Source organism: Photinus pyralis, unplaced genomic scaffold (assembly GCF_008802855.1).
Source record: "Photinus pyralis isolate 1611_PpyrPB1 unplaced genomic scaffold, Ppyr1.3 Ppyr1.4_unclustered_Scaffold4366, whole genome shotgun sequence".
Lineage (NCBI taxonomy): Eukaryota > Metazoa > Arthropoda > Insecta > Coleoptera > Lampyridae > Photinus > Photinus pyralis.
Genome location: NW_022171568.1, coordinates 1 through 12,718, shown reverse-complemented (window position 1 = coordinate 12,718; position 12,718 = coordinate 1). Strand labels below are relative to the sequence as shown.

The 12,718-nt window shown below is 38.4% G+C and overlaps 1 protein-coding gene and 2 long non-coding RNA genes across 3 annotated transcripts; all 3 read right to left on the bottom strand.

Annotated features, from left to right (window-relative positions):
* Positions 1-2,974: 2,974 nt before the first annotated feature.
* LOC116182234 lies at positions 2,975-3,262 on the bottom strand. Its single transcript, XR_004147461.1, has 2 exons — positions 3,225-3,262; positions 2,975-3,162 (listed from the first exon to the last, which is right to left on the bottom strand). It is a non-coding gene; the product is annotated as an uncharacterized LOC116182234 (long non-coding RNA).
* Positions 3,263-9,659: 6,397 nt separating this feature from the next.
* On the bottom strand, positions 9,660-9,947 carry LOC116182233. The gene is made up of 2 exons (XR_004147460.1): positions 9,910-9,947; positions 9,660-9,847 (listed from the first exon to the last, which is right to left on the bottom strand). It is a non-coding gene; the product is annotated as an uncharacterized LOC116182233 (long non-coding RNA).
* Positions 9,948-11,879: 1,932 nt separating this feature from the next.
* LOC116182232 lies at positions 11,880-12,557 on the bottom strand. Its single transcript, XM_031502752.1, has one exon. The coding sequence runs from the start codon at positions 12,555-12,557 to the stop codon at positions 11,880-11,882; it is 678 nt and encodes a 225-aa protein (XP_031358612.1).
* Positions 12,558-12,718: the final 161 nt, after the last annotated feature.

Genomic DNA, 12,718 nt, shown 5'->3' with positions numbered 1-12,718 from the left:
TATTTAAGTGACAGGAGACAATGGTAGAATGGTATAAGGTAGCAATCTAAAGTCTTTCAATACTTTTCCAATTACAGAGCAAACGTGTATCTCTGTTTTCCCTTGCCGAGAAGGGAAAGGTATCTTGTAGCAATTGAAATAGTTTGTAGAGGTATTAGATAGTTAGGTAGTTCAGTTAGAGCGTATGAATTTTGCCATATTTTAGCAAATTTAACACATTATTCATAATGTCATTTCCCACTTGGAAATTCGGGAATATCAATTTTGGAAAAAACGATATTTTCGAGGTAGGAGATAGATTGTTAGCTTTTCTCGGCTAGAGATAGAGGAATTATAATTATGGAATTCACTGTTTATCAGGATTTAATTCTCCTAGCTCCTTAGGTACTGATACTGGCTGATCGAATTTATGTTCAAGTTGGAATCAGTATAATTAGTTTGTTTTATCAGATTTAACAGCGCTGAATGTAAATTTAATTACACTAATATTTAAGCTATCATTCAGAGAATACCCAATTGAATTTGATAGTGTATAATAGTTAGAAACAACGTCGAATTAGAATATATAGGATGGTATCATAAGTTGACGTAAATAAATAAGTTGATAGGTATTGTAGTATAAAACTTTGTAATTCTGTAGATTAAACATTGCGGACGAGTTGCAAACTATAACATCTAGTAAAATCTAAGGTATCTCTTAAGCTAATATAATATCTCAAACTTCAGCTTTTTTTTCCGCTCCTGAAACTGCACTTACGGTACCTTACCTTGCTGCATCTGTTTGTTCTGAAATAAAGGGAGAATAAAAATTAATAATCATAATCACCTGTATTTGCATACTTACAATTTAGCTTGAGTTGATAACCCTCTTCAAGGGCTATGTAAACTGAAATCCAAAAGAGTTAATCTTACCATTAATTACAATATTAATTACATTCATATAATACTTACCTGAGAAAAATTCGTCTTTCTCAGTTTGGAGTCTATTTGTACGAACCTCATTGCCCAAATATAAACAGAGGCGGGTAGTAGCGAATCCAGAACCCTATTAATTACCCTAGTAAGATATTTTTACACTGGATTAGTTCCGTTGACGAATTAAATTCCTATCTAGTTTTTTTCTTATTATTGTTACCCGTGCTTCACCCACAATTAAATTTTAGTTACATACTAATCATATTAATTTTAAATCGAAATACAACGTATTAAAATTCCTCTCTGCCACAAACCTAGTTTTTTTCACCTCATTATCTATGTTGGAAAAGCCTATCCTCCTGATCAAGAGATTTATTACCTCGCTAGATCTGGCGCCTAAGATTTGATTTAGTAGCAAGTTTCCGCAGAATACCAACTTACGACCCTCACGATTGTAATGTAGCCGGCTACTGAGTAAAAATCCAAGTTTAGTATGAATTTGTATTCTCCTAATCAGATAGTAATTGATTTCGCCAGCTGCTTTCAAATGCTACCTAACCTCTTAACCTAACCTAACCAACCTCTAACCTAACCTCTACCTAACCTCAACCTAACTCATAACCTAACCTCAACCAACCTCTACCAACCTCTAACCTAACCTCTAACCTAACCTCTAACCAACTCGAACCTAACCTCAACCTAACCTCTAACCTATTATCACCCCCTATTACCTTCCCTTTGTCGTAAAGGGGTAAAAGTTTACCGGAACTTTCTAAGTCCGTACAAACGTGGTGTCCAAATTTCGTCGATTTTAATTTTTTGGGTCATCCCCTAATCCCCCTAGCGCCCTCGTTGAAGATGACCCCAACTTTATGATTGGATTTTTGCTTTTTCGACGAATATCTATCCAACCCCTGTCGAATTTTGAAAATCGGACGTAAAATAAAAAGTTTTTTTTTTAAATAGAAAGGGGACCAAGGATGATTATGAAAAAAATTTTTTGTCTCGATCTGACCTAATTTTTTTGTTCGCTTCTCTACGCGTTGAAGAAAATAAAGTACATCGTTCCTCATCGCTTTGGTTTTGACGAAAAAAATTTTGAAAATTTTACAAAATTTGCAATCTGGAGAGCTGCCCCCTCGTTTTCGCAGGTCGATTCTTAAAGTGTGAGTTATCTTGGAAAGCCCTTCTGGCTTCGAAATTGCCCCCGAACCCCTTACATTGACCTCGACTTTTCGAGTTATTACCCCAAATGTCCGAAAAACACTTACGCCATAAACTCCGACGTTTAAAAAACTGGGATGACCCTTTGGTCTATTCGAACGCTGTCTTTAAATGCCTTTCGACGAGTATAACTTTCGAAAATCAAACAACCCCCGAGTTTAAAACCAACCTAACCTAACCTAACCTAACCTAACTAACCTAACCTAACCAACCCTAACCAACCTAACCTAACCTAAAACCTAACCTAACCTAAAAACCTTAACCTAACCCTACCTAAACCTACCTAACCTAACTAACCTATAGCAATTTGAAATAGTGTGTAGGGTAGGTAGTAGATAGTTAGGGTAGTTCAGGTTAGAGCTGTATGATATTTTGCATAGTTTTAGGCAAATTTAACACTAGATTTAACAATTTAGTTATCATAAGGTCATTTCCCACTTGGAAATTCTTGGGATATCAATTTTGGGAAAAACGGATATTTTTCGAGGTAGAGTAGATTGGGTTAGCTTTTCGTGCGGCTAGGGAGATAGAGAATTATAATTATTGGAATTCACTGTTTATCAGGATTTATCTCCTAGCTCCTGTAGGTATCTGATACTGGTTGGCTGATCGAATTGATGGTATAGTTGGGAATCAGTATAAGTAGTTTGTTTTATCAGATTTGAAGCAGCCTGAAGGTAAATTTAATTACAACTTTTCTAAATTATTAAAGCTATCATTTACAGAGAATTCCAATTGGGAATTTGATTAGTGTATATAGTTAGGAAACAACGTCGAATTAGAATATTAGGATGGTAGTCATAAGTTTGAGGTAAGATAAATAATTGATAGATAGTGTAGTATTAAAACTTTGTAATTTGTAGTTTAGAACATTGCGGACGAGTTGCAAGCTATAACATCTAGGTAAGAATTAGGTATCTCTTAAGCTAGATATAGAGTATCTCATAACTTTCAGCTTTTTTTGTTCCGCTGCCTAAAATCTGGCACTTACTGGTACCTTACCTTGCTGCATCTGCGTTTGTTCTGAAATAAAGTGGGAGAATAAAAATTAATTAATCATAATTAACCTGTATTTGCATACTTACAATTTTTGTGGCTTTGAGTTGATGAACCCTCTTCAAGGTTTATGTAAACTGAAATCAAAAGAGTTAATTCTTACCATTTAATTACAAATAATTACATTCATGATAATACTTACCTGTGAAGGAAAATTCGTTTTGTTCTCAGTTTGGGAGGGCTATTTGTACGAACCTCTATTTGGCCCAAATATAAACAGGGTGCGGGGCTAGCTAGCGAATCCAGAACCCGTATTAATTACCGTAGTAAGATATTGTTGACACTGTTGATTATTTGCGGTGTGGACGAATTAATCCTATTAGTTTTTTTTCTTATTATTGTTACCGTGCTTCACACCACAATTATAATTTGTAGTTACATAATAATCATATTTAATTTTAAATCGAAATACAGACGTATTAAATTCCTCTCTGCCACAATACCTAGTTTTTTTCACCTTCATTATGCTATGCTTGGAAGAGCCTATCCTCCTTGATCAAGAGGATTTATTACCTCGCTAGATCTGGCGCCCTTAAGATTTGAGTTTTGTAGTAGCAAGTTTTCCTGGCAGAATACCGAACTTTACGACCCTCACGTTGAATGTTAGCCGGCTACTGAGAATAAATCCAAGTTTAGTAGTGAATTTGTATTCTCCTAATCAGATAGTAATTTTATTTCGCAGCATGCTTTCAATGCTACCTAACCTCTAACCTAACCTAACCTAACCTCTAACCTATTATCACCCCCTATTACCCTTCCCTTTGGTCGTAAAGGGGAAAAAGTTGTACCGGAGACTTTCTAAGGTCCGTACAAACGTGTGTGCCAAATTTCGTCAATTTTTAATTTTTTTGTCATCCCCTAAATCGCCCTCTAGCGCCCTCGTTTATATATGCCCCCGAACGTTTTATGATTGGATTTTTGCTTTTTCGACGAGATCTATCCAACGCCGGTCGAATTTTGAAAATCGGACGGTAAATAAAAAAGTTTTTTTTTTTAAATAGGAAGGGGGGACCAAGGGATGATTATGAAAAAAATTTTTTGTCTGCGATTTGGACCGTAATTTTTTTGTGCGCTCTACTCGACCGGCGTTTAAGAAATAAGTAATCCGTTCCTCGATCGGCCTTTTGGTTTTTGAGAAAAAAATTTTTTAAAATTTTGACAAAATTTGGCAATCTTTGAGAGGCTGCCCCCTCGTTATTCGCGAGTCGATCTTAAAGTGTGAGGTATCGTTGGAAAGCCGCGTTCTTTGGCTTTCGAAATTGCCCCTCGACCCCGACATGTGACCTCGACTTTTCGGAGTTATTACCCCAAATGTCTCGAAAAACACTTACGGCCATAACTCCGACGTTTTTGAGAAACTTGAGTGACCCTTTGGGTCTATCGACGCGTCTTTAAATGGCCTTTCCGACGATGTATAACTTTCGAAAATCAAACACCCCCCGAGTGTTAACCTAACCTAACCTAACCTAACCTAACCTAACCTAACCTAACCTAACCTAACCTAACCTAACCTAACCTAACCTAACCTAACCTAACCTACCCTAACCTAACCTAACCTAACCTAACCTAACCTAACCTAACCTAACCTAACCTAACCTAACCTAACCTAACCTAACCTAAACCTAACCTAACCTAACCTAACCTAACCTAACCTAACCTAACCTAACCTAACCTAACCTAACCTAACCTAACCTAACCTAACCTACCTAACCTAACCTAACCTAACCTAACCTAACCTAACCTAACCTAACCTAACCTAACCTAACCTAACCTAACCTAACCTAACCTAACCTAACCTAACCTTACCTAACCTAACCTAACCTAACCTAACCTAACCTAACCTAACCTAACCTAACCTAACCTAACCTAACCTAACCTAACCTAACCTAAACCTAAACCTAAACCTAAACCTAAACCTAAACCTAACCTAACCTAACCTAACCTAACCTAACCTAACCTTAACCTAACCCAGACCTAACCCAAACCCAACACAAACCTTACCCAAACCTTACCTAACGTACCTACCTATTTAATAAATGTATAGGTAGATGAAAAAAGTTTCCCAAACTACTAAAAATTAGCAAAGTCCTTTCTACTTTTAAAATGGGCGAAATAGACTCAAATGATAATTACCGACCGATCTCACTATAGTTCCGTTAATTTCTAAAATATTTGAAATGTTATTGAAAGAAAGACTAGTAAAGTACATTAATAAACCTCTTATTCTTTCAGACTCCCATCAGTTTGGATTTAGAAACGAGCGCTCTACTATACAAGCTATTTATGCTGCCATATCAATCATAACAAATAGACTTGAAGTTCACGAAACAATAGGAATGACTTTACTTCATTTAAGTAAAGCATTTGATTGCGTTTCACACGAGCTATTATTAGAAAAATTGTATAGGTACAGAGTTAGGGGACAACCGCCGTACTACTAAAATCGTATTTAAGTGACAGAGAGCAATGTGTAGAATGTATAAGGGTAGCAAATCTAAAGTGCTTTCAATACTTTTCCAATACAGATGCAAACGTGTATCTCTGTTTTCCCTTGCGAGAAGGGGAAGGTATGTTTGTAGCAATTTGAAATAGTGTGTAGGGTAGGTAGTAGATAGTTAGGGTAGTTCAGGTTAGAGCTGTATGATATTTTGCATAGTTTTAGGCAAATTTAACACTAGATTTAACAATTTAGTTATCATAAGGTCATTTCCCACTTGGAAATTCTTGGGATATCAATTTTGGGAAAACGTATATTTTTCGAGGTAGAGTGGATTGGGTTAGCTTTTCGTGCGGTTAGGGAGATAGACAATTATAATTATTAGAATTCACTGTTTATCAGGATTTATCTCCTAGCTCCTGTATCTGATACTGGTTGGCTGATCGAATTGATGGTATAGTTGGGAATCAGTATAAGTAGTTTGTTTTATCAGATTTGAAGCAGCCTGAAGGGAAATTTAATTACAACTTTTCTAAATTATTAAAGCTATCATTTACAGAGAATACCAATTGGGAATTTGATTAGTGTATATAGTTAGGAAACAACGTCGAATTAGAATATTAGGATGGTAGTCATAAGTTTGAGGTAAGATAAATAATTGATAGGTAGTAATTTGTAGTTTAGAACATTGCGGACGAGTTGCAAGCTATAACATCTAGGTAAGAATTAGGTATCTCTTAAGCTAGATATAGAGTATCTCATAACTTTCAGCTTTTTTTGTTCCGCTGCCTAAAATCTGGCACTTACTGGTACCTTACCTTGCTGCATCTGCGTTTGTTCTGAAATAAAGTGGGAGAATAAAAATTAATTAATCATAATTAACCTGTATTTGCATACTTACAATTTTTGTGGCTTTGAGTTGATGAACCCTCTTCAAGGGCTATGTAAACTGAAATCAAAAGAGTTAATTCTTACCATTTAATTACACATAATTACATTCATGATAATACTTACCTGTGAAGGAAAATTCGTTTTGTTCTCAGTTTGGGAGGTCTATTTGTACGAACCTCTATTTGGCCCAAATATAAACAGGGTGCGGGGCTAGCTAGCGAATCCAGAACCCGTATTAATTACCGTAGTAAGATATTGTTGACACTGTTGATTATTTGCGGTGTGGACGAATTAATCCTATTAGTTTTTTTTCTTATTATTGTTACCGTGCTTCACACCACAATTATAATTTGTAGTTACACACTAATCATATTTAATTTTAAATCGAAATACAGACGTATTAAATTCCTCTCTGCCACAATTCCTAGTTTTTTTCACCTTCATTATGCTATGCTTGGAAGAGCCTATCCTCCTTGATCAAGAGGATTTATTACCTCGCTAGATCTGGCGCCCTTAAGATTTGAGTTTTGTAGTAGCAAGTTTTCCTGGCAGAATACCGAACTTTACGACCCTCACGTTGAATGTTAGCCGGCTACTGAGAATAAATCCAAGTTTAGTAGTGAATTTGTATTCTCCTAATCAGATAGTAATTTTATTTCGCAGCATGCTTTCAATGCTACCTAACCTCTAACCTAACCTAACCTAACCTCTAACCTAACCTCTAACCTAACCTCTAACCTAACCTCTAACCTATTATCACCCCCTATTACCCTTCCCTTTGGTCGTAAAGGGGTAAAAGTTGTAACGGAGACTTTCTAAGGTCCGTACAAACGTGTGTGCCAAATTTCGTCAATTTTTAATTTTTTTGTCATCCCCTAAATCGCCCTCTAGCGCCCTCGTTTATATATGACCCCGAACGTTTTATGATTGGATTTTTGCTTTTTCGACGAGATCTATCCAACGCCGGTCGAATTTTGAAAATCGGACGGTAAATAAAAAAGTTTTTTTTTTAAAATTGGAAGGGGGGACCAAGGGATGATTATGAAAAAAATTTTTTGTCTGCGATTTGGACCGTAATTTTTTTGTGCGCTCTACTCGACCGGCGTTTAAGAAATAAGTAATCCGTTCCTCGATCGGCCTTTTGGTTTTTGAGAAAAAAATTTTTGAAAATTTTGACAAAATTTGGCAATCTTTGAGAGGCTGCCCCCTCGTTATTCGCGAGTCGATCTTAAAGTGTGAGGTATCGTTGGAAAGCCGCGTTCTTTGGCTTTCGAAATTGCCCCTCGACCCCGACATGTGACCTCGACTTTTCGGAGTTATTACCCCAAATGTCTCGAAAAACACTTACGGCCATAACTCCGACGTTTTTGAGAAACTTGAGTGACCCTTTGGGTCTATCGACGCGTCTTTAAATGGCCTTTCCGACGATGTATAACTTTCGAAAATCAAACAACCCCCGAGTGTTAACCTAACCTAACCTAACCTAACCTAACCTAACCTAACCTAACCTAACCTAACCTAACCTAACCTAACCTAACCTAACCTAACCTAACCTAACCTAACTTAACCTAACCTAACCTAACCTAACCTAACCTAACCTAACCTAACCTAACCTAACCTAACCTAACCTAACCTAACCTAACCCAACCTAACCTAACCTAACCTAACCTAACCTAACCTAACCTAACCTAACCTAACCTAACCTAACCTAACCTAACCTAACCTAACCTAACCTAACCTAACCTACCTAACCTAACCTAACCTAACCTAACCTAACCTAACCTAACCTAACCTAACCTAACCTAACCTAACCTAACCTAACCTAACCTAACCTAACCCAACCTAACCTAACCTAACCTAACCTAACCTAACCTAACCTAACCTAACCTAACCTAACCTAACCTAACCTAACCTAACCTAAACCTAAACCTAAACCTAAACCTAAACCTAACCTAACCTAACCTAACCTAACCTAACCTAACCTTAACCTAACCCAGACCTAACCCAAACCCAACACAAACCTTACCCAAACCTTACCTAACGTACCTACCTATTTAATAAATGTATAGGTAGATGAAAAAAGTTTCCCAAACTACTAAAAATTAGCAAAGTCCTTTCTACTTTTAAAATGGGCGAAATAGACTCAAATGATAATTACCGACCGATCTCACTATAGTTCCGTTAATTTCTAAAATATTTGAAATGTTATTGAAAGAAAGACTAGTAAAGTACATTAATAAACCTCTTATTCTTTCAGACTCCCATCAGTTTGGATTTAGAAACGAGCGCTCTACTATACAAGCTATTTATGCTGCTATATCAATCATAACAAATAGACTTGAAGTTCACGAAACAATAGGTATGACTTTACTTCATTTAAGTAAAGCATTTGATTGCGTTTCACACGAGCTATTATTAGAAAAATTGCATAGGTACAGAGTTAGGGGACAACCGCCGTACTACTAAAATCGTATTTAAGTGACAGAGAGCAATGTGTAGAATGTATAAGGGTAGCAAATCTAAAGTGCTTTCAATTCTTTTCCAATACAGATGCAAACGTGTATCTCTGTTTTCCCTTGCGAGAAGGGGAAGGTATGCTTGTAGCAATTTGAAATAGTGTGTAAGGTAGGTAGTAGATAGTTAGGGTAGTTCAGGTTAGAGCTGTATGATATTTTGCATAGTTTTAGGCAAATTTAACACTAGATTTAACAATTTAGTTATCATAAGGGCATTTCCCACTTGGAAATTCTTGGGATATCAATTTTGGGAAAAACGGATATTTTTCGAGGTAGAGTAGATTGGGTTAGCTTTTCGTGCGGCTAGGGAGATAGAGAATTATAATTATTGGAATTCACTGTTTATCAGGATTTATCTCCTAGCTCCTGTAGGTATCTGATACTGGTTGGCTGATCGAATTGATGGTATAGTTGGGAATCAGTATAAGTAGTTTGTTTTATCAGATTTGAAGCAGCCTGAAGGTAAATTTAATTACAACTTTTCTAAATTATTAAAGCTATCATTTACAGAGAATACCAATTGGGAATTTGATTAGTGTATATAGTTAGGAAACAACGTCGAATTAGAATATTAGGATGGTGGTCATAAGTTTGAGGTAGGATAAATAATTGATAGGTAGTGTAGTATTAAAACTTTGTAATTTGTAGTTTAGAACATTGCGGACGAGTTGCAAGCTATAACATCTAGGTAAGAATTAGGTATCTCTTAAGCTAGATATAGAGTATCTCATAACTTTCAGCTTTTTTTGTTCCGCTGCCTAAAATCTGGCACTTACTGGTACCTTACCTTGCTGCATCTGCGTTTGTTCTGAAATAAAGTGGGAGAATAAAAATTAATTAATCATAATTAACCTGTATTTGCATACTTACAATTTTTGTGGCTTTGAGTTGATGAACCCTCTTCAAGGTTTATGTAAACTGAAATCAAAAGAGTTAATTCTTACCATTTAATTACAAATAATTACATTCATGATAATACTTACCTGTGAAGGAAAATTCGTTTTGTTCTCAGTTGGGAGGTCTATCTGTACTAACCTCTATTTGGCCCAAATATAAACAGGGTGCGGGGCTAGCTAGCGAATCCAGAACCCGTATTAATTACCGTAGTAAGATATTGTTGACACTGTTGATTTTTGCGGTGTGGACGAATTAATCCTATTAGTTTTTTTCCTTTATTATTGTTACCGTGCTTCACACCACAATTATAATTTGTAGTTACATACTAGGTAATCATATTTAATTTTAAATCGAAATACAGACGTATTAAATTCCTCTCTGCCACAATACCTAGTTTTTTTACACCTTCATTATGCTATGCTTGGAAGAGCCTATTCTCCTTGATCAAGAGGATTTATTACCTCGCTAGATCTGGCGCCCTTAAGATTTGAGTTTTGTAGTAGCAAGTTTTCCTGGCAGAATACCGAACTTTACGACCCTCACGTTGAATGTTAGCCGGCTACTGAGAATAAATCCAAGTTTAGTAGTGAATTTGTATTCTCCTAATCAGATAGTAATTTTATTTCGCAGCATGCTTTCAATGCTACCTAACCTCTAACCTAACCTAACCTCTAACCTAACCTCTAACCTAACCTCTAACCTAACCTCTAACCTAACCTCTAACCTAACCTCTAACCTAACCTCTAACCTAACCTCTAACCTAACCTCTAACCTATTATCACCCCCTATTACCCTTCCCTTTGGTCGTAAAGGGGTAAAAGTTGTACCGGAGACTTTCTAAGGTCCGTACAAACGTGTGTGCCAAATTTCGTCAATTTTTAATTTTTTTTGTCATCCCCTAAATCGCCCTCTAGCGCCCTCGTTTATATATGACCCCGAACGTTTTATGATTGGATTTTTGCTTTTTCGACGAGATCTATCCAACGCCGGTCGAATTTTGAAAATCGGACGGTAAATAAAAAAGTTTTTTTTTTTAAATTGGAAGGGGGGACCAAGGGATGATTATGAAAAAAATTTTTTGTCTGCGATTTGGACCGTAATTTTTTTGTGCGCTCTCCTCGACCGGCGTTTAAGAAATAAGTAATCCGTTCCTCGATCGGCCTTTTGGTTTTTGAGAAAAAAATTTTTGAAAATTTTGACAAAATTTGGCAATCTTTGAGAGGCTGCCCCCTCGTTATTCGCGAGTCGATCTTAAAGTGTGAGGGATCGTTGGAAAGCCGCGTTCTTTGGCTTTCGAAATTGCCCCTCGACCCCGACATGTGACCTCGACTTTTCGGAGTTATTACCCCAAATGTCTCGAAAAACACTTACGGCCATAACTCCGACGTTTTTGAGAAACTTGAGTGCCCCTTTGGGTCTATCGACGCGTCTTTAAATGGCCTTTCCGACGATGTATAACTTTCGAAAATCAAACACCCCCCGAGTGTTAACCTAACCTAACCTAACCTAACCTAACCTAACCTAACCTAACCTAACCTAACCTAACCTAACCTAACCTAACCTAACCTAACCAACCCTAACCTAACCTAACCTAACCTAACCTAACCTAACCTAACCTAACCTAACCTAACCTAACCTAACCTAACCTAACCTAACCTAACCTAACCTAACCTAACCTTTTTTTTTTTTTTTTTTTATTGAGGTTCGGGAAACCTTTTATAGGCTTCCCCGCTTGGCTCTATAGCGGGGGGTGTGTAGGACTCCCTTCCATCTAGGAAGGTTTACCCACTAAAACCCTTTCCTCTCTCTATGACCTGGTGGCTCGGCCGGGTATCGCCTGTTGGCATTCTTCGCGGCCGAGGATGGTCCGGTGGCCGTTGTTCGCCACCTAGATTTAAGCCTTGTGTCTTTGCCTTTCACACTTATGTGTCACTCTCCCCGCACTATGTCCTACTCCACGAGTCCCTCTCTCTCGCACTACACACTACCCGCCAGTACCGCGCTATCGCGCCCCAACTCGCCTCGTCTCGCAGCATCGTGCTTATTAGGTTGTGTGGCCCTAGTCGCACTCCCACCTCGGTTTCCATCACCGCCCTCTCCGCCGCCCATCTCTGACACTCAAACGCTGCGTGCCCCTGATGGTCTCGCTGTCCGCAATCTCGGCACCTTTCGTCCACTCTCTTGCCGATCTTGGCAAGGAACACCCCGTTTTCGCCGTGCCCCGTTAACAGCTGCGTGAGGTGGTAATCCACTTCCCCGTGGCTTCTATCCTTCCATTCTGTCAGGTCCGGTATCAGTGTCTTCGTCCATGACACTCTCGTCCGCCAAAGTGACTGCCACTCCTCCGTTCTCCTCGCCTCGCTCCACCCGTTCGCTCTGCCGTTACAGAGTACTTCCGCGGGGGGAATCCCAGCCACCACCATGACGTCGTCGGCCTGCACCGTCCTATATGCGCTACATATCCGGACTGCCAGCAGCCTGATCACCCGGTTCATGATGGCCATCGCACTCGCCCACTTCGTTGCCGCCTGCCATGCCTCGGCCGCATACAACAGTCCGGACATGACCGCCGACGCCATCACCCTTCTTTTGCTTGCCCGGACCCCTCCGGTATTTGGCATTATTTTACTCAGCGCCCCGTATAGTCTCATGGCCTTCGCACTTGCTTCCCGTGCGTGGGGGATGAATGACAAATTTTTGTCGATCCACACCCCCAGCACCTTAATCTTGCCCTCGGATGTAATCGTCTGTCCCAGGACCTCCAAACTAACCTCCGGTATCC